Below are 27,423 nucleotides of genomic sequence, written 5' to 3'. Positions count from 1 at the left end.
TAATAGAAAACACCTAAATAAGCCTGTACAGTTCTACAAAAGGAAAAAACAAAATCTTTGGACAGATGAAACCAAGACGAACTTGTACCAGAATGATAGGAAAGAAAAGCATTGAAAAGGAGAGAAACAGCTGATGATCATCATCTGTCAAACATGGTGGAGGCAATGCTATGGCATGCGAATGGGCCATTAGTGTTTATAGATGATGTAACGGCTGATAGAAGCAGCAGGACGAATTGTGAATCATACAAGGCGACACTCTGCTCAGATTCAACCGAATGCTACAAAACTGATCAGACAGTACTTCACAGTGATAGTGGATAACGACCCAAACATAGTGCAAAAACAGCCCAGCGTCAAAGACAGTCACCTGATCTCTACCCAGCAGATCAGCTTGTTAGCTATTAAATACAAAACTGAATGAAAAGACTCAAACAAGCAGCAGCTGAAGGCGACTGCAGTAAAAGCCTGACGTCTCAAGGGAACAAATGCAGCATTTGGTAATGTCTGTGGCTTCTAGACTTCAAGCAGTCATTCACTGCAGAGGATTAAAAACAATCCTCATAGCATTTTAATATCACTGGTTTCCATTCATCCATAATATGAGTTCTGCCTTTATTCCTAAATCTGGGTGATCAAGAGGATATGCCGCTGCACTTTAAAGTCAAGCTAATGCATTATCAGCCACACGGACAGTTACATAGAGCTGGTACATTAAATCATAACAAGGCTACTGAAAACAGTGGCAACTGTTCAGTAACTGCAGTAACAGGTTTTCCAAAATGGCAAAATGGGAGTTTCTCACAACCCAGAAGTTGTGAATACGCATAAAGCTGATTATTTACAAAAAACAAGTATGAAACAAAAAGCGCATTATGTGAGCCTCGTTTCTTGGGAAGGACGAAAAAAAGCATAAAACCCCCCAAAACAAAAAAACAAAAAAACCCGCCCCCGAGATTATCGACACGTGACGACTTTATTAGCGCGCGCGCGTATCTAGCTTCAAAGGATCAAGTCTGGACACGAAATAAAAACAAATCATAAATAGTTTGCACAATTGTGTGACACAGTGCTCTCATTTAAGATTTAGCACTCCGTGGAGGAGTAAGGGGAGGAGATGGTGGTGGGCGTGGTGGAGAGGTGGGGCGGAGCGGGCCGGCCCAGCTGCATCTAAAATTTCCTGAACACAAGCACACATCCAGCTGTCGGCGAGATGTGAGAGCTGCAGTAGGCGAAGGTCTGAAGGTGTGTCTGTCACTGCTGTCCCTCCTGTCGCCTCGCCCCTCAGCGCGCGAGCGGCTGTGAGAAAAAGAAAGAGAGCACGAGTGAAACAGAGAGAGAGAGAAGTTTCCGCTGTCTTTAGGCGCACGGTCGCCGATCGTTCACGTAACACGATGGCACGGCTGTGTCAGTGTGTATCGCTGTCGCTGTTGGAAGCTCGGCTGCTTTCATGAAAGCTAGGAAAACGGAAAAAACCCCGAAAGTGACACCATGGCAGAATTTGGAGAAAACATGAGCGCCGTCGGTCCACCGGTTGCTGGCTGTAAAGCTGCGTCAGGGGGAACCGGAACGAGCCTGGAGACGCACCGAGGAGAGCCTGTGTCGAACGGCAGCTGCAGCGTGCCAAACGCCGGCAAGAAGGTCCAGAACGATTCCAGCTGCGAGTCTCCGAAGTGGGAGAGCACGGGTCCAGACTCAGCTGCTAAACCAATCCCTCGACGCAGCAGTCTGATCAAGGTAGGCCACCAGTTTCATCAGCAGAAAACGGCTCATCTTCCTTATTGGAGGGGGGGGGATGCAAACTGTTGCAACTCCAGAAAACACCGAAAGCATGTCTCATATAGCGCAAAGCACTTGAATTAGAGAGCATCACGACCAGCAGTGCAGAAACGCCACGCTGATACTGTGTTGTTGTTGATTTAAGTGAGAATAAAAGCTCCACCGAGCCGTGCGCAGATGTGGCGACTTATCACCAAAGAATATCTCGCCAACACTACTCGATATAATCAAGTTGTAATCTGGAAATAAACTGTTACGCTGCATTGTGACACATTCTGTTAACTTCCTGACCGTGTGTGCCAAATAGGCAACAATCAGGCCCCTCATCTCACCTCGTGTGTGCTGCTGGATGAAGGCATGCTGTGCATTAAGATGCACATCAGGCTAGTTCCTGTCACACTGGAGATGATTGTATGTGTGTGTGTGTGTCACATATTTAGAGGACAAGTGTTGCCCTTTGGGCCCACGACTTCAAACCAAAACTTGCTCACAGTTCCAAATTTGCTTTGCCATACAGCTTCAAGCAGTGTTACCTAAAGGCATCCTGTCAGTGCAAGACCAGAGTAGGAGCTAATAGGTGAAACCACCTGCTGCAGCCTTTGATTAAAATGGGAAATTACATTCACTCCATCCTCTGTGGCCCACAGTAGACTACAAGACCCCCCACCCCATGTTCAATTAACCGCTCTGCCCACACTTACCTGAGTGTCTACGCGAGCAAACGTTTATTGAATGAAAGCCTCCAGACTTAATCATACCCCCCAATACACCCACACCCACCCCACTGGAACAGCGTTTCAGATATTGCCAGATCAATAACATCTAATTAATGAGTTATCCCCTGAGTTTGTCCTTTTATGGTTTTAGGCCTCCCTCTAGACCCGTGGGAGGTCTCGTATTGATCTCCAGTTGCTACTTGTCTCTAGAGCTGCTGCCTGTAAGGACTTGATTATTTGCACATGCCATCGTCCGAGTACCATTGGCTGTAACTCAGCAAGACAGGATGCCAGCCTGTTGGCCAATTTCCTCACACAGTTCGTTTTGCAATATTGCTATTAAGTCATGAACAGTTGGTTATGACAAGTCACTTTCACTGCACACACACAGGCAAATGTTTCTCACTTCCTCGCCCACACGCAGGCCGGCTCCTGTCTTTCTTCTGTTACCCTGGACGCTGTGGCCAGCTTGACACAAAGCATTAAAAAAAAAAACTCTTTGCTTCATTGTGGGTCGCAAATGTTGTCCAAATACCTCCTGGCGAGGGCCACACCTGATACACAGCGCCACGTTTGATGTGTGATGTTTAATGGCTCCAGGACATCCCTCTGACCCGCTGCTACAATGGATGGTGATGAAGGACAGCGTGGGAAAGCTCGCTGTACGCATCACATGCCTCCTTTGTGTCAAAGCAAAAAACGATCACGATTCGGTGCTCGCGTTTATAGGTTTCAGAGGGATGCAAAAAAAAAAAAAGCGAGGGGTTATGAGTGCATCTGTCAGCACAACAGCACCACACAACACTTGTTTGCTTGACTATGGCAAAACACAGAATTGCTCACAACAGGAGTCTGGGTGGTATGTAGGTAGATAAACAGGAAGCATGACATTCCAGAGCGGTTTTAACAGGAGTCAGGGATTCGTGTCCTGCGTTTGTATGTTCGCAGTAGCTTCGGCTGCAGTATCAGGAGGTCTCGGCAACTGTAATTCCTCAGTGTGGGCTTTATTCCACCTGCAAATCCATTTTTTTTCCTGCCATGCTCTTATGTGCATGATCAGGAGTTTATGCCTGCTTTGAGTTCATCTTGATGTAGATAACATCAGGTAGTCTCCGAGTTTCAAACACCGCACACTTGCACAGACCTGCCTTCTAGTAAAATACAGCTTGGCACAGCTGATATCTGCTTTCCTCTTCACTCATTATTCATGCCAACATAACTTTAGAAAACACCCGGAAAGTGTTGCTGCATGTTTGTGAGAGTGTGTGTGTTTAATATGACACAAGGCGTATGTGTGGATACTGCAGTCCTGTACAAACTGTATATATTCAAAGATTTTTCCTTTTTCTTTTTGTATGAACTGCTTTTCCTCTGCATTTATAAATTATGCAGTGTGTTGTAACACTTACACTTGTCTGAGTAAGTAAAGGAGTCATTTGACATTTTGGATTACTCTTCCTTTCTCGCCAAGCATTATATTAGAAGACAGACAGCACTCGTATATCTATTAAGCCTGAATAATGGTCGTCTCGGCCTTGCGTAAACACTGAAAGCAAAAAGCAACAGCTCCCCAGGTTCCAGGTGTAATTTGTAACAGTCAGGTAGGAGGTTGGTATCGCTTTTGTAGCTTAGCTCTCATAAAGACAACAAATTAGTTCCACCTACCTGATATATTGTGAACCCCCCCCCCCCCCCCCCCCCCCCATGTGTTGCCAAAGCATCGATGACCTCTTGGGTGCATGGAGACAGGACCAGTGGGGGTGTTCTAGCAGCAGATACTTTGGCTTCTGCATGCCGTGGCTTCTGTTTGTACGTCTGGATGTTCATATATGTGGGTTTGGGGAGATGGGGGGCTGGTTTAACGCCATGGGCACTTTGCAGTAGGCGGTGACTGCTGCCATCAGTGAGCATCATTACCACGAGGACTCTGCTTGATCTGCACCAATGTCTTGATGGGTGGTGTGTATCACGGTAACATCTGGCTTTATTGCCAGAATCCAAGGTTTCCCAGCAGCATATCGCTTTGTAAATGTCACCTGAAAATGGTTTTTAATGTTGTGGCTGGCTGGTGTATAGAGTGTGTGTATACACATTATTTGTATTTTCTACCGTGGTCACGTTCAGTGGTGCGATCCGGGTGTGTGCCTGGAACGTGCGTGTCACTGCATGTTTTTCAAACTGAGGGAGCAGCATTTGCTGGAGGTGAACACAGCTGGGGAGGATAGCTGATGGAGTGAGAGTGAGCCCCCGAGCACAGTTCACATCAACATCTTTAGTCAGCTTTGTACCGCTTCAGCCTGCATAAGCATGACCCTGCACAGCACGAGGAGGGGATCAAGCTTCCTACTGACTGTGACGGAGCTGCAGGACAGTCTCCCTAATAGCTGACAGCTCATAGCTTTAACCGCTCCACACATGCACTCTAAATTCGTTGCAAAAGGACCCCATATAAGTGCAGCGACAGGTGCTGATGAGTTACGTGAGAAACTCACTTGGCTATGCGCTTGCAGGTGTTGCCCGACTTAGTCCTCAGCAGCCTGTTCTTGGTATTAACGGACCCGCTCTTTCTTCAGTAAATGCGTCTCTGACGTTTGTCAGCTGAAATTGTGGTTATCTCTCTGACAAGGTGACCTTTTTCAAGTCAACCTTTTGCTTGTTTCACTTTGTGTGTGTGTGTGTGTGCGCGCACATGGGACTTCAAAAGGTTCTAAGCGTAAAAGAGCATCTGCTGCTCTTCTTGCCACAAGGGCAGGCGTTCATAGTCAGAGCGAGCAGCTGAGTTACTGCGAAGGCTCGCCACATTTTCCCATACATGGAGCCTCAGACAGAGCTGACCACACGCTGCTTTGTCTGCTCTATTTATCTCCAGTGTCCTGGGCTCTGTTGTGGCCACACATGTGCACCCGACACCCATCACCCCACCCAACATACAGATACCAAGCATGTGAACACGAGATCAGCGTGCGATTAGCCTGCCTTAATGCATGAAGAATTGGCCTGATTAGTGCAGCAATGTGCAACTGTTTAAATCATCAGTTAAGGCAAGAGCGGTTCAGTCTCTTTTGTTGATTGGAAAAAAAAAAACCCAACGTCTCCATATACATGAAAAATATAAACAATCCTTTCATTAGAAAACCAGCTGTTATTCACCCCATTTTAATGTGGTTCTAAATCACATCCTTGGCCCCCCTGGTTGCACGGTGCTCCAGGGTAAAAGACTCTTGGAGGGAAAAAAAATCTATGCTATTAAGAGTCCATAATCCACTGTCAAACAGTCCGGAGGCAGGACCCCTTTCCAATTTTCACTCCTCTATTCTTTTCCTCTCACTTAAACAGCCGTCTTTCATTCTATTTCTGTCTCATTTAACAAATCAAAGGCAACTTCCTTTGATGACCTACATCTTCATCCTGCTAGTATGATGTACCAGCTATGTCATCTCGCAAGCTCATACATGACACAATGCACTCCTTTTTTTTTCTTCTTCTTCTGACTAATGAAAACACCGTGCTGCACCGCGTCCTGAACCCTGCGGGAGACCAAGTGCAAATCCTCTGATCGTGTGCACTGACGATATTTAGCAATCAAGCTAGAGAACATCTTTATCTATTTCTCTTTGCACTTATTTTTCAGAAGTTTATCTGCTTCCTCTTTCCTGTGTTAGCTAGAATTTGCTGTAACGTCTCTTGTACTCTGTGTCCTTCCCTAAAAACTGCCTCTAGTGTGCTCTGCCACCCAGTTCCTCCCATTTCTCTCACTCTCCATCTATCTATCCCTGTATTCGTCCATCCATCCATCCCGGATTTCTCCATCTGTTCAGTCAGTGTCGAAATCCTAACAGGGACATCAGTAATCTCGTAGTCTCACGATAATCCGAATCTATCTGCAGTAATCTTTTGTGTAGTTTGAACAATTAAAAACTTGCAGACAAAGCCTCATTTTTGCTTTGGTATTAAATGTCAGTGAATTTGCAGTTTTGGTTCTTGTGACTCTTTTTTTTAAAAAAAAACTTTTTTTTTTAATCAGTTGTTTTTGGTTTCAGGAGGAAACTCCAACACTTTCACTGCTTTTAAAGCCCATATGGTACAATAGATATTCACTTCATGCATCTTGCCCATGTGAGCAACCCTACCCTTTTCCTACTTTTCGTGCAGCGTGGAAGGACAACTGCAAATGACTGTTAACGTGTCAATAGTTGAACAATTAAGAAAGACTGTTAGTCTGCATGGCTGGTATTGCAACATTATGAGAGATCAGTTTCTTCATAGTCATGTTCATGACTTGTTGGTCACATTGTTAAACCTAAAAATAACCATATCAAGTAGAAGGGTTTCACACGTTATTTTTTTTTCCGCTCTGTCTCTCTCTATCGTCACTTTACTCAAGTCTTGGTGGAGCCCACAGGAAACTCTCTGTGACGGGCTGACAGGCTTCCTGTTTTGAAGCGCAGTTGGTGGTTTTAGAGGCTCATCTCTGTGTGTGAGAAAAAAAAAGCAGACTGAGACATGCAGTATAGAAGTACAAAGTAAATGGGAAATCTTATACGGGAATGGAGGCAGAACTTGTTTTTTTTGTTTGTTTGTTTGTTTTCCGTGTCCTTGGGTGTTCCAGTCTGATTTAATAGCATGCATGTTCTTTTATTTATTTTTTTTCTTGTAAGAAAAATTGATGTGTTTGCATTTGCATTTTTATTCAGTTGTTTATCCACTTGCGGGGTTAAAATGTGCCCTCCAGTTTTATCTTGCCAAAATAATTTATTTAGCTCCTGACGTCAGTGCTAGGTGGTTTGATGTTTAAGCTCTTTGTCTCTTTCTGTCAGTAATTTATGTCAGAGGATAACAGGGGTGATCAATCACAGCTTTTTGCAAAGCATGGCAAGGATTTAGTTTGTCGCAATCTCGAGTTTTGCTAGTGGTCAAGTGACGTGCAAATGTTAGTAGAGGTAATGATGATGGGTAATATGTGCACTGCAATTGGGTGCAGATCCAACCACAGAGAGACCCTTACTGGTAATGCCACAGACAGGAAGTGATGCACATTGAGGCCATCATAAGTCTCTTGTGCCTGTCAGTGCAGTGCATGACGGCGAAAAGAAATTCGTGAATGATCGGGTGGTCCTCCAAACTGCTGTGCGAAGGTGCATCCATCTCCATTTTTGTTTGCCGTGCCTCATTCTGGGTCACTGGGAACTTTGCCAGTTTTTCCAAATGAATTATTTTAACAAGACAGAATCTTGGTTTGATTTTCAGATTTCCCCCCTGCTGATGCATCTGAGTCTTTCTAACTGAGTTAAATTTAGAGGTGTTGGTGCAACGGTGCACAGGGGTGTGGGATTTTTAACAAGAAAACGAAATCAGAGAGTTTAATTTTTTCTTTTTCATTCTGTAGTTTTCATATTGGAAGGGCATCTCCTCCACACCCCCTCTCGCTCCCTGTATCATCCCTGCAGGCACCAGGGGTATTTTTAGAGCACTCCCTCATTAAAGTGACTCAAAAAAAAAAAAAAGAGTTATTGTGATTGGAAACACTTTCCTGTCCTAATGAGGCGATTGATTCTGTGAGGATTTGGGATGGTTATGTGCCCTTCTTTCCGTCTGAGGGGAGCGTCTTCGTCCTCTGTTAATTATGCCCACCCCCCTTTATCACGTGTTCATTCATATTCCTCAGATGAAACGCAGCTCCCTCCCCCCCTTCTGCCCTCTCTCTCTTATCTCTTTTTGCCTTTCATGTCCGCTGGGTTTCCTTCATATCAAGTGCCGCCTCTCTCTCCCCTCATAAAAGACACAAGTGCTCTCGAGGTTCATATGAAGTCTTATTTGAATGAAACCAGAGTTGTGCAGATGAGTAGGGATTCATCAGCCGCCGATCAATATTCACATATATTTGCTCTGAATGCGAAAACATTATGCTGCTAAGCAGCAATCTGTTAGACTTGTATTTAAAAAGTTTGTATTTAAAAATAAATTAATAAATAAATTAAGGATTGTTTGCTTGTTAGCTATGGACCAACAGAGTGCTGGATTTGATCTTCCTCTGTGCTGCTTTGATTTGTTCACTGTTTCAAAACAACCCTCGCAAATGTATCACTCTTTCAGACAGGGATATTGCTCTTGTGCACCTCAGCTTCATACCTTAAATTGGTTAATTACTTGGTTAACAGCTAAAAATGGTATGAATTAACGGATTTTGATTTATTTCTTTATTTAGTTTTGGTCTTTTTGCAGAATTCCAGTTTCCACTTTGAAATGTGAATCATGCAAAGCTAACCTTGTAACCATTACTACATGAACAATTTCCAAACCAAGCCATTTTACCCCCTCCCTTTAACACGACCTTTATGATTGGCTGTCCCTTGCAAACAGAAGGTTTGCTGTGCTAACAGCCAAAGCTTTTTGCCATATTAAGGAGATCAGTTCTAATTGTGGATCATGAGGCATCATCCAAATTAAGAAGCTTTTTTTTTTTACTTATAGGGAATACTTCCACATGTGATGATTGCACCATTTGGAACTGTGGTCATGTTTATCCACCATAGTGCTGCTGATCATGAGGTAGAGCAGTTCATCCACCAGCAGACGGTGGATCGATTCCCTCGGGTACTCCAGTATTTTGACATGCCCACTATGGTGGGCAAGGTACTGAAGCTATCGGCGTATATGTGTTTGAACAAATGTTCTGGTACAGACAAAAGTGCTTGTGTGAATGTGCATATAAACTGGTGAATGAGGCTTGCAGTAGAAAAGATCTATATAACTTTCAGTCCATTTATCATTTATAACAATATATGTATAAGACATAAATAAGGCAAAGGATAGTAGGTCCACTTTAAGGGCATAAAATATTGATTAAATAAATTAAGGAACAATCACTGACACAATAATCTCTAATTAAAAATTTATGGGTAATTGCAGTGCTACAATGTTCTATTTCTCATCAATTACATTTTGCCTCCTTGCTTCTGAGAGTCACCAGCAGGTTGAGTTTGTGGGTGTTCTCAGTCAGGCTACTCAGCTGTAATTAAGTTATCCTGCTCCTCTTTGGAGCGTCAATTAAGTCTCTGATTTCATTTAATCAGGACTAGTATATCCATTATTGAATATATTTGCCCACATATATGCTCTTATCTGCAAGCATGAGGCTCTTTGCGGGGGCGACATCTGATTGGTCAATAAATCAGATGGATGAGCTGTGATGGTGTGCTCAGATAAACCGATTGGGTCGGCCTGTGTCATTGTGGAGGGGCAGAATTAGAATGCTGGAGCCTGCTGCTTCCGTCTAGTCAGGTGTGATTAATGGTGAAGGGCAAGAACGAGCAAAGGCTTTTAGCCTGGTATCAGGAAGAACAATAACAAATTGGGAGGAGGTGGCTCTATGAGGTAGACCCAATAATCTCATTTAGGTTTGGTTATATAAGCTGATATGTATTTTAATCCTTTGTGATCCATTCAACGCTGAAAAACTGTTGTCATGACTAAGCAAAGAGTACTCTTCAGAGGGATCGCTGTCTGCCTGAGTCATTTTTCTTATTATTATTATTACACCCCCTTCTTCTCCTCCTCCTCTTTATCTGTCACATCCTTCTTCTCCCCCTCCTTTTCAGGATGGATCACGTGCTGGTCGGGAGAAGAAGAAGACTGTGTCCTTCAGCAGCAGTCTGTCAGAGAAAAAGATCAGCAGTGCTTCTGATTGCATCCACTCGATGGTGGGTCAGCTACCGTGAGAGCCTTTACATAAAATATAAGCTTTACATAGCTGTACATGAAATATATCTAAGGTAGTATCCATGCATCAAGGGTTTCGGGTAGATCAAAGTCTTACTTTCCAACATGGCTGAAGTCGACTGAGCTCTACTCTGAAAGTTAGTGAGTGATTAACCATATCTGGTTTCCAGGTTGAGGGGAGCGAGCTGAAGAAAATCCGACCCAACTCCCGTGTTTATCAGCGATACTATCTCCTTGATGCCGGCCTCCAGGCTCTATGCTGGGAGCCATCCAAGAAGGAGTCAGACAAAGCTCGGATCTCTCTCTCCTCTATACGTGAGGTCGGTGTCCAAGAAAAGGGAAAGACTTTTCTAAATCAGCCCACCATGGATTTGTTTCACGAATGCCTTCTTAAGCCTTTTAAAATGAATTAGCTGTACAAGTTTGTAACCGTTTCCATACGGTGGATAACAGTTCATTTGATTTTATTAAACCTCGCATAATTTCTTCTTCTCTTTTTTCCTCATCTTCGGGTGTCTCAAACTCCAGGTACGGACAGGTCGTAACACGGAGACCTTCCGCACCAGTGGAGTTTATGACCAGATTTCAGAGGACTGTGCATTCTCCATCATCTATGGAGACATTTATGAAAGCTTGGACCTGGTTGCCAACTCTGCAGAGGTGGCTAACATTTGGGTTATTGGTCTGAGGTAAGACACAGAAAGAAGAAAGAGCAGTTTTACATTGTACACTCATTCTTTAGCTTTTAATCCTTGTGTGTTTTCCACCTCTTAAGCAGCATATGACAGCACAAATATGTGAATAAATAAAAAACCAGCTGTGTGTGAAATTTACATAAAGCATCCTAAGCCTATTGTTTTGTAGTTACTCAGTTTAGTCTGAAGGACTAGTTCAAACATAAATTTAAATGTTTTTCTTCTTATTCTTTGTTCATATTAAAGATGCCTACACTCAATATGCATGTGTAAGTATTCCCTATGAGCCAACATCTTCAGACTATCAACACAGTTTGTTTCCAGCAGTGTTTTCCTGGTGAGGGAGAAGCAAGCTTGTTTCAGACATTGAATGAACTAACAAGGTTTAACAAGATAAAAATGGCTTATTTTGGATTTTAAATCATGCAAAGCTAGTCTATTATAGGTCAAAAGCTATGTGCCCTGTAATTCACACTCATTGTAAGCCAAACGTTTGGTAATAGACAGCTCATCCCTGTAATATTGGCCATCTCTGCAAACAATGTGCATGTTGACGGCCACCATGTTCCATCCATGCTTTAGTCAGGCTGCTTTTATTAATAAAGCCCAACAATCCTCTGGTGGTCTGACTGACGTTACGGTGAACAAGAACTGACGAAGGATTTAATGTGTGATTGAACTGAGATTTTTGTCTTGCAGGGAAGGTTAAGCAGACATAAAGTGTGTTTTTCTTTCATGCCAGTTCACTTTCATATCTTGTCACTTTTCTTTTATCTTGTTCTTTTTTGGTATTGATTGTACTGAGATGAACGGTGGGATTTTGCTCGGTTGCCTTTATTATGTAGTCCTTTTAAGTTTTCTTTTTATAAAAGCTTGTGCCGTCAAACATGGGCGGATTTTAAATTGATTTTACTGCTGCAGTAGTTGTATTTTATATTTCAAGCACTGTGCGAGATGTCTGAAATATAAATTAAAATGGAAATGTTTGTGCTGTAGATTTGATCATTTATACCAAAAATATTGTGTCCTACAATAGCTCAGTCTTTGTCTTTTTTTAAGTGCTTCTACATTTTTCTGTCTTTAGGTATCTGATGCAGTATGGGAAACATACCCTCGACATGCTTGCTAGCAGTCAGAACAGTCTTCGTCTTGGCTGGCTGGAGCAGTTGTTCTCCTCTGCTGCTAACCAGGACACACGGGGAGACGCGACAGAAGGGATTCATTTGGAATTGGCTATAAAGCTAATACAAGGCGTGAACCCCGGGGTGAACAGTGGCAAAGTGGAGCACAGGTTTAAGGAGCTTCAAAGACTCAGAGAGAGGATGTGCGAGCTTACGATAGATAATGGATCTGGACTTGAAGACTACAGCGAAAACAAAAAGCTAACGGCAAGAAATGAGCGGGTCACCAAGCAGGAGTTCGTTGAGGTCTTCCACGACTTTTGCACACGTCCTGAGATCTATTTTCTCCTAGTGCAGTTCTCCAGTAACAAAGAGTTCCTGGACACCAAAGACCTGATGAGGTTCATTGAGGCTGAGCAGGGCATGGCTCAAGTGGGTAACTTAGCTTAATCACACAGAAAATTCAGGACAAATATAATCCTAGTCTATCTAATGTCTGTTTACTCTTCTTGCCCTCTAGGTGAGTGAGGAAACCAGCCTGAAACTCATCCAGGCTCATGAGCCATCGGAGAAGGGGCGGGAGCAGGGATACCTGTCATTGGACGGCTTCACCAGCTACCTCACTTCGGCGGAGTGCCACCTCTTTGACCAAGAGCATAGCATCATATGCCAGGACATGACTCAGCCTTTGTCTCACTATTATATCAACTCGTCCCACAACACCTACCTCATCGAAGACCAGTTTCGAGGCCCCTCGGATATCTCCGGCTACATTCGTGCCCTCAAAATGGGCTGCCGGTGCGTGGAGTTAGATGTTTGGGATGGTGCAGATGAGGAGCCGCTAGTGTGTACTGGCCACAGCCTCTCCCCGCCGCTGTTGCTGCACTGTGTGTTAGAAGCAATCAGAAGGTTTGCCTTCGCAGCATCGGAGTACCCGTTAATTCTGTGTGTTGAAAACCACTGTTCGCTTCGACAGCAGAAAGTGATGTGGCAGCATCTCATGAGGATTTTAGGGGAGAAGCTGTACACAGATCCTCCAGATGAAGAGGCTTCATACCTTCCATCCCCGCATGCCCTAAGACATCGAATACTATTAAAGGGTAAAAAGCTAGTGCCGAGTTCTGATGGGGAAGATGGCGAGGTAAGTGAGGAGGATGAAGGAGCAGAGATGTGCCAGAAGATAAAGGCAGTTAATAGTGGAGGGGCAGCGCCTGGAGGAAGTGAGAAGGACACTGTGCAGAAAATCGTTGTCACGTCTAGTCCTTCGAGCGTTCCCCCCAAACGTTTCCAACTGTTGAAGGAGCTCTCGGACTTAGTAAATCTTTGCCAGTCTGTCACCTTTATTGACTTTCCAACCTCGTCCAAAAGCCAAAAACCTTGGGAGGTGTGCTCTTTTCACGAGTCTTTAGCAGTGCGTCTTGCTAGCGAGAACCCCGGGGACTTTGTCAACCACAACAAGCACTTCTTGTCACGGGTGTACCCCAACCCTATGCGTATTGACTCGAGCAACATGAACCCCCAGGACCTGTGGAAGTGCGGTTGCCAGATAGTGTCAATGAATTTTCAGACAGCAGGACTGATGATGGACCTAAACACAGCCTGGTTCCGGCAGAATGGGAACTGCGGTTACGTTCTGCGTCCGGCCATCATGCGGCAGGAGGTGTCTTACTTCAGCGCTGACACCAGAGACACGGTGCCTGGTGTGTCTCCGCAGCTGCTCCACGTGAAGGTGTGCAGGAATAGTGTGTAGACTGCAGTTTAAGTTTTCTAAAAATTCTCTTATAATGTTTGACATTGCAGTAATAATTATTATTATTAGAACTTTGTCCTTTGAAGTTTTGCCCTCATTCCTTTGGGTAACAATAGAACCCCATAACATGACAGAATGGCATACATTGCATTAAAAAAGCCATCAGTCTAGCAAAGCTTATTTAAACATCTGAACCTTTGGATTAAGTTGGACAGTGCATGCTTCTACGTTTACTTCCAAGCAAAGTCATATAATCTAGCTTAACTAGTTTATTATAAACAAGAAGTTTATAATGACTGAAACAGTTAATGAAATGATCTACCTTTCGCTTGCAGGTCATTAGCGGCCAGAATCTGCCAAAACCCAAAGGTTCTGGGGCTAAAGGGGACGTGGTGGACCCATATGTATATGTGGAGATCCATGGCATCCCAGCCGACTGCACAGAGCGCCGCACTAGGACTGTGAGCCAGAATGGAGACAACCCAATCTTCGATGAGAGCTTTGAGTTCCAGATCAACCTGCCTGAGCTTGCTATGGTTCGCTTTGTGGTGCTGGATGATGACTTTATTGGGGATGAATTCATAGGTCAGTACGCACAAGTTTTATACTTATTTATGAGCCCCACAGCTCCTGTGTAGCAACCATGAAATCAATGCGTATGTGATTTCTCCACCACAACAGGTCAGTATACCATACCTCTGGAGTGCCTCCAGCCTGGTTACCGACATGTACCCCTGCAGTCTCTGACAGGAGAGGAACTCCCACATGCCAAGCTGTTCGTGCACGTGGCCCTTACCAATCGCAGAGGTGGAGGAAAACCTCACAAAAGGGGTCTGTCAGTACGCAAGGCCCGAAAGGGGAGGGACTATACAGCTCTGAGGGACTTGGGAATTCGAGCAGTGGATGAAGTTTTCAAAATGGCTGCTCCTCTGCTGAGAGAAGCCACCGATCTGAGGGGAAACATGCAGGTGAGGAAAACTATTACTGGACACAGCCAGCACAATGTCACCATTTAGTTTGGGATCAGCTTTAGTGTTTTTTGGGCCATTTTCATGGTATTTGGAACTCGAAGTGTAAAACGATATCTGTTCACACTTGCTGAGGAAGAAAACAAGAATAAAGTAAAACGTGTCATTCTACAAAACGAGAACGTGCATATATAGTAAATATACATTACTTGGTGTAATTACGTCTTCCAACAAATTGAGAAGGGGTCGTCTTTCAACATAGAACTGAAAACACAGGAATCAGAATCTTAATAAAATGTCATCCTCTCCCTCCTCATTCCTCACTCCTTCCTCCTCCTAGTCAGGCCTCTAGCACATGAAAACGTACCTAAACATGCTAATTGATTCCCGATATTGTCACGATTAGTTACTGTCAGCAGATTAGACATGCAGCCCTGTCCTCTCTGGATTAGCCAGCTAAACAACAGCTGGTTATACTCTAACATTATGCCAGCTAATGTTAGGCTGTCTCTAATAAACAGTTTGAGTACATATGAGTCAATCATATGAGTGTTTATTCGCTAAGTGTCCAAGTCCATCAATGTTAGAGCCATTGCAGCTTGCAGAGGCAGCAGCTATCAGAGTCTAAGGGTTTGATATCCTCAACAACTCACCTGAATATCGCTGTTATTGTTATTGCAAACTGACAGCCTACACTCACTACGAGTGAACGGTGTCCAGAGTTATTTGTCCTAAAGCAGCCACCATAGCTAGGATTAGGCACATGAATTGAGAGGGATAAGAAAACAGAAATCAGTTGACATCTAGTGGTAAGATCTTACGCACTGTTGCTGTTGAGAAATGCATCTCCCAGCTGTGGTGGAGGAAACTGACTATACAAAGTAAAGTTGGCTTTTTTTCTGCCGATTTGTAAACTTGTTTATTTTACCTGCAAATTTCTGCATTTTAACCATGGGAATTCCTTAGGACTAAATTGATGTATTTTTCATGAGGAAATTAAATTACAGTTAAAGATTAATAGATATAAGTTGATCCATATTTCACTTCAGTCCCATTTTTATTCTATTTATTTATTTTTCATAGTGCCAAGTAACAACGATAACAGTCGCCTTAAGGCGCTTTATACTGTAAGGTAAAAACCCCAGAGAAAATCCCAACAAACAAGCCGCTATGAGCAAGCACTTGGTGATAGCAGGAAGAAAAAACTCCCTGTTGCCAGAAAGAAACCCTTGGAAGAACCAGGCTCAGAGAGAGGCATCTGCCATGATCGGTTGGGGGTGAATGAACGAAGATGGGATAAAAGACACGCTGTGGAAGAGAGTCCGAGAATAATAACTAATAATTAAATGCAAAACGGAGAGTACAAAGCAGTGAGTGAAGAAGACACTGTATATTGATATAAATATATCAACTGACATTGCACTAAAGAAGCTTACATAGGTGATAAACAGAGCTGAAGACTGACGATGCAGAGGGACAAGTGACGAGGTCACCGAAAGAGTTGAATTAATTTTATTATAAGTTGAGTGTTGGATTAATAAACTATCAGCCTCTGTAAACTATTAATAGAGGTTAACCTTAAACCTTGAAACTACGTGGCAGAGTCCCAACATGGTTGAGCTGAAGCAGGTTGGAGACTTGGATGAGGATCTCTGAGTGAACAGGGTGAGGTCGAGATAAATGAAAGACGAGCACTCATGTTTATATCAGCAGGGACAGAGGCTGATTAGCTCCCAGAAAGCAGGCAAGGAAATTATTAACCCAAATGCCCGGGAATGTGTTGAACTTGCACAGAAGCTTCATTGTCTTTCATTAATGGTCGAATTAACCTTTATGAACCAAGCGGCAGTGTTGTCTGTGGGTCCTTTTGTTACCCTATGCCAAACAGTAATTACATGTTCTGTGAATGTGTATGAGACTGTTGGCCATCCACATCTCTTGATTGCTTCCATTTCACTCTGAACTACTGCCACAGCACAGCAGCAGGAGCGCAATCAAATACAAATAGCTCTGTTGCAGGATTTGGGGTGTAGGGTGTGCATGTGTGTGACAGAGAATGAAACGAAATCAAGTCGCAGACTTGTGTCGCAGAGTGTAGGAGAGATTTCACTAGTTTTCTTGTCTTTTTTTTTCCACGCAATTCAGTGCCTCTGTTTTTTTTTTTGTTTTTTTTTCGTCCAATTAGGACAGTGAATAGGAGAAGATCGTGTATTCTTATTTAGCTACTGATTAAACATGTCCTTCCTGCTTTTTTTCTTTCTTTCTTTTAAACAGAACTCAGTAGCAGTGTTCAGGGAGCTGTGTGGGGTGTCGGCTGTGGCTAACCTCATGCAGTGCATACTGGCTCTGAGCTCTAGAGTTTCAGAACCAGAGGGGATGCCTTTACTACTGTTTGACCTGCGGGACCAGTACCCCACCCTGGAGCCCCAGGGGTCTTTGCCTGATGTCCTCCGCCGGGTTGTCTCTACTTATGAGATGGTGAGAAAGGAAGAGACCTGACAGTTAATATTCTGTATGTTTTCGCACCAGATAAAGGGCTCTATGTGACTCATAAATCTGAAATTCATCAAAAGGAAGGAAAGACCAAACAAAGGCAACGTATCAGTCATCCCCCAACCGCTTGGCTTGACAATGAAAGCTCCCCTCCCAAACAAAAGCTTCCTTTTTAGCCAATAGTTTCTGAAACCCGACATGAGCTTTTCATTGTTATGTAGCGGGCAACATCCCCATTTGTTCAAGTCTCATAAACACGCTGGCGACATCCTCACCTTGACCTAAATCTACTTTGTGTTTCCATCCAAAACGAACTGCAGAGTTCCATTCACCAAGTGGTTTAACTGACTGAATTTATGTAACGGCGTCTAAAAATAAATCCAGTCACTGAAGAAGAACTTCCCCCGTGGAAACTAACACAATGAGAGGAGGAAAAAAAAAAAAAAAAACCAAGCAGGGTCAATTGGTCTGCAAGTTAACTCTTCATTCAGTCAATGAGGCAGGGTGAGTTGGTGTGTTCGAGTGGGTTTTCCTGTGTCGTAACTGAAAGGATGAGTCTTTCTTTCCATCCTCGCTTTTATATAACACTTTCAATAATTTTCCCTTTGGTTTTTGCCGCCATCTTTCAATGCCCTCCATATTTCCTCTATCACTGATTAATCTCTTGCAGTTACTGCGTTCTCTTGGTCCCTCTGGTGTCTCTTTGTGAATGTGGCTGTCCAGCATAAGTGGGTTTTGTACATCTGTGGGCTAGCATTCAGTGGACTGCTTTGCCTGTGTTGCAGTGTTAAAGTGTTGCTGTGGTGAAGAACGCTACGCCTCTGTTTTTTTCTTTCTTTCTTTCTTTTTCCTTCCACCATCTGCCTGCCTGCAACATTATTTCTTGAAATTGATATTTGCTCAAAGTGCACTTGTTCCCGTTTCATATTAGATGTATCCCGGGAATCTCTCGGGCAGGATGATGGACAGTCGGTATGAATTGCAAAGTTAGCAGCGCTATCGGGAGAGTATATGAAATGAGGCTGCGCAAGTGTGAATGAGAAAAAGAGACTTGCTGTCATGGAGAAAAATGAAAGGGTTTCTTCTTATTGAGTCATGATTAATGTTTAGCAGAATGATTTGTAACCCCTTAATTTAACTACAGCTTGTCAATGCTATGCATCTAGCCTCTGCACAGACACAGGCTGTCTATTTGTGAATTAGGATGTAAGCGTGTGTGTGTGCGTGTGTGCGTGCGTGCGTGTGTGTGCAATTAGCCACACTTGTTTCCAGCCGAGCAGATCAGAGTTGAAAAAGCTCCCGCTGTTGCTGAATACTATTTGCATAGATTTGAATGTTGTTCACACAAATGGATTCCACACCTCAATTCTGGTGCCTGCCGAGAGCAGTAAACAACAGAGACATCAAAGTTTGAATGAATGAATCTGCGTGTGTGTGTCTCTGTCTGTTTGTATTGCTGAACGAGATCTGGTCACAGTAATGTTGTGTGGTTAATCCCGTATTTGTTGAATAGCATTCCCCCCCCCCCCCCCCCCCCCCGCACATCGTGAGGGTCAGATCCTGTAAGGGTTTGTGAGAGTTGATCAGGAAGAAGCGACTTGTTTTATCTGTCTTTGTGTTTGTCTTGTGGGGTCATGTTCAAAGAGCTGCCATATTAGTCTGGGGATGACTTTATTTGCATGCACCTGTCAATTTCCAGTCATCCATTAAATGTGGGAACAACACGTTATTATTGTTGTTGTTATTGTTATTACTACATTCTTTAAGTTGAAGTGCACAGTGTGGTATGTACAGACGGTACTGTGCCGAAGTTTTGAGTCAGCCCTCATTTCTTTAAATTTTGCTGGGAAAATGAGAAATATATCTGGCCATGATTATAATGTGCTTGAAAGTCAAAATGTATTATGTCCAACTTTATTCTTTAACACAGTCTGACCTCTCTTAGGTAAGTTTTCCTGTCATTACTTTAAGTAATCTTCAGGAATAGTTCTCCAGGTTTCTTGACACATTCAAAGCTCTTATATGGATGTTGGCTGCCTTCTTGTTTTGTTCTCTGTCAAGATGATCCCACACTGATTCAATAATGTTGAGGTCTGGGGAGGCTAATCCTTGACCGATAGTCTTCCATTATGTGTTTTGTTTGTTTGTTAGTTTTTTTTTTTGTTTTTTTGTTTTTTAATCCAGGTATGCTTTTGCTGTATTGGCAGTGTGTTTGGGATGATTGGCAACGGTTTCCTTTTTCAGAATGACAATCAGACTCTTTCCAGACTGTATTGCATGGTGGAGCAATACTTTTGTGTTTATAACTCCATCAGTTTTGACAAGATGTCTAACACCACTTATTGAAATGCAGACCCAAACCATGACTGAGCCTCCGCTGTGTTTTGGCTTACCTCAGCCTTTTCTCCCTGTTTCCCTTCTGTAAAAATGGCTTCTTGACAGCCATCCTATCAGAGAACAGCAGATGGGCTGGATTTTTTTTTTTTTTTCATATTTCTTTAAGCCAGTTCATTGTTTGCCCTCAATTTCTCAAAGTCTCTTAACAGTTTTTAAGGACACACTGCAGAGCATGCTCAGAGAAAAGTTTTTGGCTAATCACTTTTTGGGAATCATCTTGTTGTTGCAAAGATACAAGGTTCATCCCTTGAGTTAGATGCTTAATGCAATAATTCTTGGTCAGTAGATTAAGTAGATGAATTAACAAACGAGCAAACATTCCTCTGAAAATGGATGAAAAAGCATCTAAAATCCAAGAAAATCTGGAGAACTATTATTCAAGAGGACTTGAAAGTCCTTAAAGATCTTAAAGGACTTAAAGATCTGAGTGGTGGCTCAACACTTTTGCACAGTGCTGTGCACTATATTCCTCTTCAGCAGATTAGACACATTTCTTCAAAGTTAAACTCTGTGATTTCTTCTCCTTCATGCTCTTTAATGTGAATCATGTTGATGCTTCCCTGTCTGCAGATGGTCCAGGCGAGCAGAGCAGTGATGGAGCTCTCAGATGGAATCCACGACAAGATCCTGCATATACAGACAACAGGTGTGTAGGCGTGCGTGCGTTTAAATGAGATTCTCCTATCTAGAGTGCGTGTAATGAGTATAAACCAATCTATCTCCATATTTCTAGCATACTCCCACACAGCCTCTTTAGCAGTGCTATATAGATGGCTGCAGTGGCTGATTACCGTCAGCTCCCTTCCTTTCCTCTCCCACTATATTTTATCTGTCTTATCACCGCTGTTAGACAAGGTTAGATGAGGCTTTATACTGGCTCAGTTTGTGTGTGTATATTTTGGCTGGAGGAGATTTTAAATTGGTGCAACTCCCATCATCCATCACCCATCTGTCTGTTAAGTGAAGGGCATGAAATCTGACCTGCCGATATCATTTCTGTGATCTTTGGCAGAGGTTTGTTTACTTCAGCAGTATCCCTTGGGTCATCTGACTTTAGTTAGCCAGACTGTTGTCATAGAGGCCATAAACAACCCCCTCAAACACATTGCTGCACACAACACATTACGCACATCACGTTCATCACCCTGTTTTAGTGTCTGGCTGTCACCCAGGAAACAGCTTGACTGACATTTAGACATGTTAACCGGTTTGGTGCAAAGGGGGGAAAAAAAAGTGATAAACATTCACAGTATATATGTATGAATCTGAAGGCGGTGAATTTCACAAGCTGCGCTTACAAATGTCTCACTTTTGTTTTCCCTTCTAAAGAACTCTTAGTACACATTAAATATTAAAGCGTCCATGAGCTTTGTAAGAATGTTGCAGTTTGAAATGATGCAAAAAATTGTTGGCTTTTCCAATGCCACCCTTGAGCAAAATATGAATAGAAAAAAAAAAAAAACCACACAAGGGAGGACTCCAGTTAAACTCCAAGTCAAATGATATTCGGAGAGAAAGATGATGGTTCAGCTGGGGCCACTCCAGTGGAGAGACAAAGTATTTGACTGAGATGAATGTTGTTTACAACTTTGCAGACTCCTCCACTCTGCTCCCAGACAACTCATCACATCCTCCATTGGACTTTATTTTCTTGTTTTCGGGGCCGCTGCTCGACTCTGCGATCAAACTGCATTTGACATATTCATCTGTTTTTTCGCAGTTACGAGTACAGCGATGGCCACTCTGTGCCGAGAGATCCCTAAAGTGTGTGTTTTCTGCACTCATCTGATAAAGAGCTGCTGCAGAGCCTTAGGTCTGATCTTGTGAGCAAAGCTCTTCCTGTGTACAAAGGAAATCTGGTGATCAAGTGATCCCAAAGGCGGAGGTCCACCTCTAAGCCTGGGAAGAGGGAGTTGGCAGCGAGAAGGCATAAACCAGTCACTTGGGGGGGCACGGGATGATTGGTGACAGAGATACTTGGCTGGAAGTTGCATCAGCCGTTACAAAAGCCGTGGGAAGATGAATGGGAGAGATGGATGGCTAGAAGGAATGCTGGGAGGGAGACAAGAACACCAAGGGAGAAGAAAGGAAATCCACTCCAGTTTAAGGGTGTGCTGGGGAGGGGAATTCTCAGCTGTCACTAGTGGTATACATGTATATTAGATGCTTTGTAACTTACATTTTGTTAAGTGTGAAACTATTATAACACCAGCCTCAAAAGCTGTTGCTTTGCTGCTGTTCCTGCTCACGAGCTACACTAGTTTCACTTCTGTCACACCCTGAAGTGCACAGGCAGCGAGGTGAGAAGTTAAACCTCAAAGAAAAAGCGAAAGCAAGATTCTTGTGGGTGTTAATTTTCACATCTGTCAGAGATGATGCTCCATCACTGATTCAAATGCACTGTCAATTTATGCTGCTGTGAACACCTCACATATAATTCTAGTCTCTCTCGGATGTGTGTAAATGGTAAATGGCCTGTATTTGTATAGCGCTTTACTAGTCCCTAAGGACCCCAAAGCGCTTTACACATTCAGTCATCCACCCATTCACACACACATTCACACACTGGTGATGGCAAGCTACATTGTAGCCACAGCTGCCCTGGGCGCAGTGACAGAGGCGAGGCTGCTGGACACCAGTAGGCAACCGGTGAAGTGTCTTACCCAAGGACACAACCACCGAGACTGTCCAAGCCGGGGCTTGAACCGGCAACCTTCCAATTACGAGACGAACTGCCAACTCTTGAGCCACGATCGCCCCAAATCCAGCAGTAAAATGAATCTGCAAGGCTTGCCTGCTCAAATGAATGGGATTAAAAACTAAATGAAAAATCTAAACAAAGGACAGAAAAAGGTTGACTCTAAGCAGATGCTTGTGTAAAGCCCAGACATGGATCGTTTTTATCTTTTTGTTTTCCATCCCATCTCAGTAATCATCAATCGTCAATAAAACTTCTGCTTGTGAGAAATAACCTTCCTCTCATCTCATCCTGATCCCAGTTTAAGATTTTAAAATGCACTTTTTTTTTCTCCTTTCCCTGCATTGATGTTTCTTTGTGTGAAATAATAAGTTCTCAAGACAACAGCATAATCCAGAAGAAAGTTTGATTGGCTCATAGGGAAGCCTGCACACAGTAGTCCTAGCTTTGCGCGTCTTATCACCTGCTCTTCTTGTGTTTCTCCTTTCCGTCTTCAAACTGGACAGGATCATTCATCCTGGACTTATTCTCTCACTCCTTATTTCTTCTGAGAGGGTGGCGACAGGAGAAACGGGTCAGGAAAAAAAGACTATTGGAGAACAGCAACATTTTTCCTTCTTTGAGGGCCTCTTTAAATTGGTTGTTAGGTAGTAAAATTATCTTAATTGCGGGAGCATAACATTTGGAGGAGTACAGTTTGTTCCTCCAGTATGGAGAGGTCGGTCACAGATGAAAAACGCCATCAAGGGATATAGAGTCATACCCACTTTTTTTTCTAATTTTGGGAGAACTTGTCCGTCATTAACCCCAGATGATCAGCTGCTTTTCCCTCAGGGCGCTGGCCTCTGTGTGACATCTGGAAGTATAGATTTTACACTTCATCAGATGCTCACAGCCCGGTCGTTTCTTGACGAGATCTCTGCTGGAAGTCGGATCATTTCCATCTCAGTTGCTTCACGGTTCAGGCTGAGGACATAAAGTGACGATGACAAATACCTGTCACATGCTGATTGGCTGGCCCTGAAGGCTATTTTATCTCTGGGTCAAGACCCTGTATCTGGGAGTGTTGTTTGCCTGTGTATGCACACACTGAACAATATTGGCTTGAAAAATACCCCCCTCCCCACCCTCGACTTCGCTTGATTTCACAGGGAAATAGACACACAGTCGCACACGCACACTACAGTGGCACGTAGGCTTTGAGTTGCCTAGCAACCACGCAGTAAAGGTTATTATTCAGGCAACTTATGTAGGTGTGTGTGAATGTAGAGCAGTGACAGCGTATGTGTGTGCAGGTGCGTGTCCACGTTTGCAGACGTTTATTGACCGGGAAGAATCATGTGTCAGGGATGGGTGAAATAGACTAGCACCCAATCTGTTCACTCTTCTGCGTGTGTGTGGGGTCCACATTTTGGCATGTCTAACGTCTGGGTTCTTGTTGATAGCTCACACTGATGTGTGCCCCATGTTAACCCACTTCTGGGTTTCCATGGTAACAGTGGGACAGTGGCCCGGAGCGGCCAGAGGAAGCCAGGAACACAACTCATTGCACACAGGCTAACTAGCTGCCGGCCTGACTTCTGTGACGCTGTCTTAATTTCTCTGCGTCTTTCTCTCTCAAGTCTCTCAGACGCCTGGCAGTTTCATTTTGTAATCGGCTATTGTTTATTTGTTTATTTATAAGGAACCCCATTAGCTTCCACAACAGTGGTTGCTAGTCTTCCTGGGGCCCAAGCCATCAAATATCTCCAAATAAAATGTTACAACAATTAGATCTACAGTAAAGTTTTACAATACTGAAATGTAAACATGTGAATATTAAAAATTATATAAAAGCAGAAAACCAAAACAAAACACTCAAACAAAATACACAATTTCCATTACAAGTGATATTACCCTCTACAATTTTTACAAATACATTAAAAACTGCCTAAATAGGCTTTTAGGTGATTTTTTTTTTAAAATTATGAATTGAAGCCAATTCTCTTATTGCCTCAGGCAACTTATTCCACTGAAACGATGCTCTGAATATAACAGAGTTTTTCAAAAAGTTACTTTTAACACGAGGAATTACTAAATTGTGGTTGGTTGAGAATCGTGTGGCATGATTATGAATTTCATCTGGATACTGCAACTGAGCACAAAAAAAGTGTGGTGTGTTTAACAGTATTGTTTTCTTTAAAAATACAAGTAAGCCATAGTATAATTTAGCTTGTACAGAAAGCCAAGAAAGTTTATCATGCATTTTGTCAATACTTGTATAGTATGAACACCTTAACACTAATCTGTTAAGGTGTGTATGATGTGACTTAATTTCCCCCAAAAGTTTGAAGATTACACAGGTACACATCCTCCACCTGTGTCTTCTAGAATTTGGTTTGTTAAAAAAGTACAAAAAAACGTCATCAACTCCAGGCTTAAGAAGCCTGGAAGAAGACTCCAGGCTTGAGAATAATGAAAAATGGCCATCAGTATTTACTGACTGAACAGAGACAGAGTTGGTCAAATAGACCTCCTTAATGCGATCCAAAGGTGAGCGTAGAATCTTCTGGGGCTTAAGCTTATGCAGATGTAATATTGAAACTCACTGATTGACCCAGAGCACAAAGATCATTGGGCAGATATGAACATTGAATGTGGGGACAGCCGAGCAAAGGTGATGTGAGAAGCTAAATATGCAGTACAAGTTAAAATGTAGCTGCAAGTGTCAGAGGGGGAAAAAAAAAAACCATCAGAGAAAGGCAGGGTGCACTCAAGCAAGCTTGATGTTTAGACTCATACTTTTACAGTTCTGAATTTGCAGCACACAAAGCAACTGACTGCAGCAGTCACTTTGGAAAGATAAAACCCGGCCAGCAACGTGTGCGAGCTGTGGACCAAAGATTATCTTAACCAAAATTCAGCTACATTCATATAGCACCAAATCACAGCAGCAGTCGCCTCAAGGCGCTTTTATATTGTGAGGTAAAAACCCTCCAGTAATACAGGGAAAACCCCAACAGCCAGACAACCCATTGTGACCAAGCACTTGGTGAAAATAGGAAGAAAAAACTCCCTTTTAACAGGAAGAAACCTCCAGCAGGGCCAGGCTCAGGGAGGGGCAACTATCTGCCATGATCAATATTGTCCCAGCTGGGATAGACTCCAGCCCCTCAATAACCCCCAAATGAATAATAATGAAGGTTTAAAGAAACTGAACGGATGGATGTTTGAAAGGATAGAGCTGGCATCTAATATAAAAGGTCACTACGACATTCAATCGTAGTAATCGTGTAATTCCAGTTTTTTCCTCTTAGTCAGATTGTGAAGCAGGTAAGCTTTAGTACTCGAGACATGCCCAGCACATCCCTAGCATGATTATCTCAGTGTTCCTGGTAGATTTTGCTCCACTCGTTCGCTGTATGACTTAACAAAAAGTGGTGTGATGGGGCATTATTTTATTTTATTTTATTTTTTTGGGGGGGGGGCAAATGATGTGGGGGGAAAAAAAGAGCTTGTCTCTGTTTGTAAGCTAAATTATGTATGACATCCTTAGAAAGTCAGAGTAAGGTCAGATGAAATGTTCTCATATTGGACACAGCTCTGTGTGGAAGTAGGAGACCTGAAGGCTACTGCGTCAGTGATAATTATGTTGTTCACTTGGAGGAAAAAAAACAATTTTATTTAACATGATTCATTTTTGTTTTTATTTTCATAATGAGAGTATAGATTGAGGCACGGAAGTAATTTGAAATAAATGCTAACATGCTCACAACAGTGGCACTGTGCAGATGTTTAGCAGGTGTTGTCATGTTAGTATGGCCTGTTAGCCATGTTGATTGCCTTGGAGAAAAGTGCACCATGTTCCTGTAAAGGATGATATACTTCTTTTTTAAATTTTTTTTAAATTAAATTTAAATGTACGAGATTGGACTTAAATGGAAGTCTGATCTGCTGTGGTTCTTTGCTTTTTCGTTCTAGCCATGGAGTTTCACGAAAAACTGCAAAGCCTGGGTACGAAAGAGGGGCTGAAAGGTTCCAAGGTCAGCAGAGCAGTTGAGCGTTTCAGCTGGAACATCACCATCCTTAAGGTCAGTTATACACTCATGCACGCTGAAAAAGCCCAACAGCCAATCGGGGCAGAGTATCAGAACATGTTTCAGCCTCTGGCTGGTTGCTCATACTTTGTTCTTTCAACCTCCCTGCCCTCACCCTTGTTCTTTGTAACCCCTGCCTCCTGATTTTTGTGTTCCCCATCTTTCCTGACACCCAGGGCCAGGCTGACCTGCTGAAACACGCCAAGGCTGAAGTCCTGGAGAACATGAAGCAGGTCCGTGATGCTGCTCTGGCTGGAAACCTCACCAAGGAGAGAGCCGGATTAAGACGGGCAAGCTCCCAAACACGCAGAGGCCACAATGAAAAACTTGCAATGAGTACTAGAGGACAGTCGGCATAGCAAGTAGAAAAAAAAAAAAAAAAAAAAAGAGGGCACCTAGCTGCTGTGAAAAACTCTTTTCACTTCTGTGTGTGTCTGTGTGTGTGAGACACTGTCTTAGTCTCCCAGAGTGGGCAAGCTATCAAAGTGTTTTGTAGGCATTACAGAGAGTAACAGATATTAAGAAAGAGAAACAGGAGAACTGATGAATGCAAGTCTTCAAAACGCAGCCACTGTAAGCTCACCTGTTACTGAACCTTCGAGCCAGAGAAGGCGGTGCACAGCCAAGGGAAGACTAATGAAATGCGAAGCTGCCGAGATGAATGTAGTTACTGAAGCCAAGGTTGAGCGGTTTGTACTGTATTAAACTGTAAATAAGCCAAATGTTTAATGTTCACTTGTTATGTGCAATGTTTTCTGAGGTCAGGGGATGATTGAAACCAGAAGCCAAAACCTTTTTGGAAAAAAAATGATGGTGACTTTTACTCCACAGTGATTAAATTCAGATTGGTGTGTAAGACAGCTTGCGTGTGAGTTAAAAGAAACAGTTTGTCAAAGGATGTGTGGATGTTTGAGGTCTTCTGTCGTTACTTGTGGACCAACGCAGTCTCTTTTTGTCTCTCTAGATTTTGATTACCTGTCTTTTGGTCCCCAGTCGCTGCTCTTCACTCAA

General features: G+C 43.1%; 1 protein-coding gene across 1 annotated transcript; it reads left to right on the top strand.

Moving 5' to 3' along the window:
• The first annotated feature begins 1,185 nt into the window (after positions 1-1,185).
• Positions 1,186-27,423, top strand: LOC146644040 (inactive phospholipase C-like protein 2). Its single transcript, XM_085395890.1, has 12 exons — positions 1,186-1,737; positions 10,094-10,195; positions 10,385-10,534; positions 10,743-10,903; positions 11,994-12,462; positions 12,551-13,759; positions 14,116-14,365; positions 14,462-14,748; positions 17,023-17,226; positions 20,209-20,284; positions 26,297-26,406; positions 26,589-27,423. Exons 1-12 carry the CDS (start codon positions 1,492-1,494, stop codon positions 26,769-26,771), a joined length of 3,447 nt encoding a protein of 1,148 aa, XP_085252016.1. The 5' UTR covers positions 1,186-1,491; the 3' UTR covers positions 26,772-27,423.

The sequence above is a fragment of the Rhamphochromis longiceps genome, linkage group LG22 (assembly GCF_057381845.1).
Source record: "Rhamphochromis longiceps isolate RC_006_pf linkage group LG22, R_longiceps_female_GT1.1, whole genome shotgun sequence".
NCBI lineage: Eukaryota > Metazoa > Chordata > Actinopteri > Cichliformes > Cichlidae > Rhamphochromis > Rhamphochromis longiceps.
The sequence above is the reverse complement of the archived record's forward strand: the minus strand, read 5'-3'. Positions and strand labels throughout refer to the sequence as shown.

Coding starts and splice junctions, on each gene's coding strand:
- LOC146644040 (XM_085395890.1), top strand. CDS start 1,492: ATGGCAGAATTTGGAGAAAACATGAGCGCCGTCGGTCCACCGGTTGCT. Junction 10,535..10,742: donor CTCTCTCCTCTATACGTGAG/GTCGGTGTCCAA, acceptor CTCAAACTCCAG/GTACGGACAGGTCGTAACAC. Junction 13,760..14,115: donor CGCAGCTGCTCCACGTGAAG/GTGTGCAGGAAT, acceptor TTTCGCTTGCAG/GTCATTAGCGGCCAGAATCT.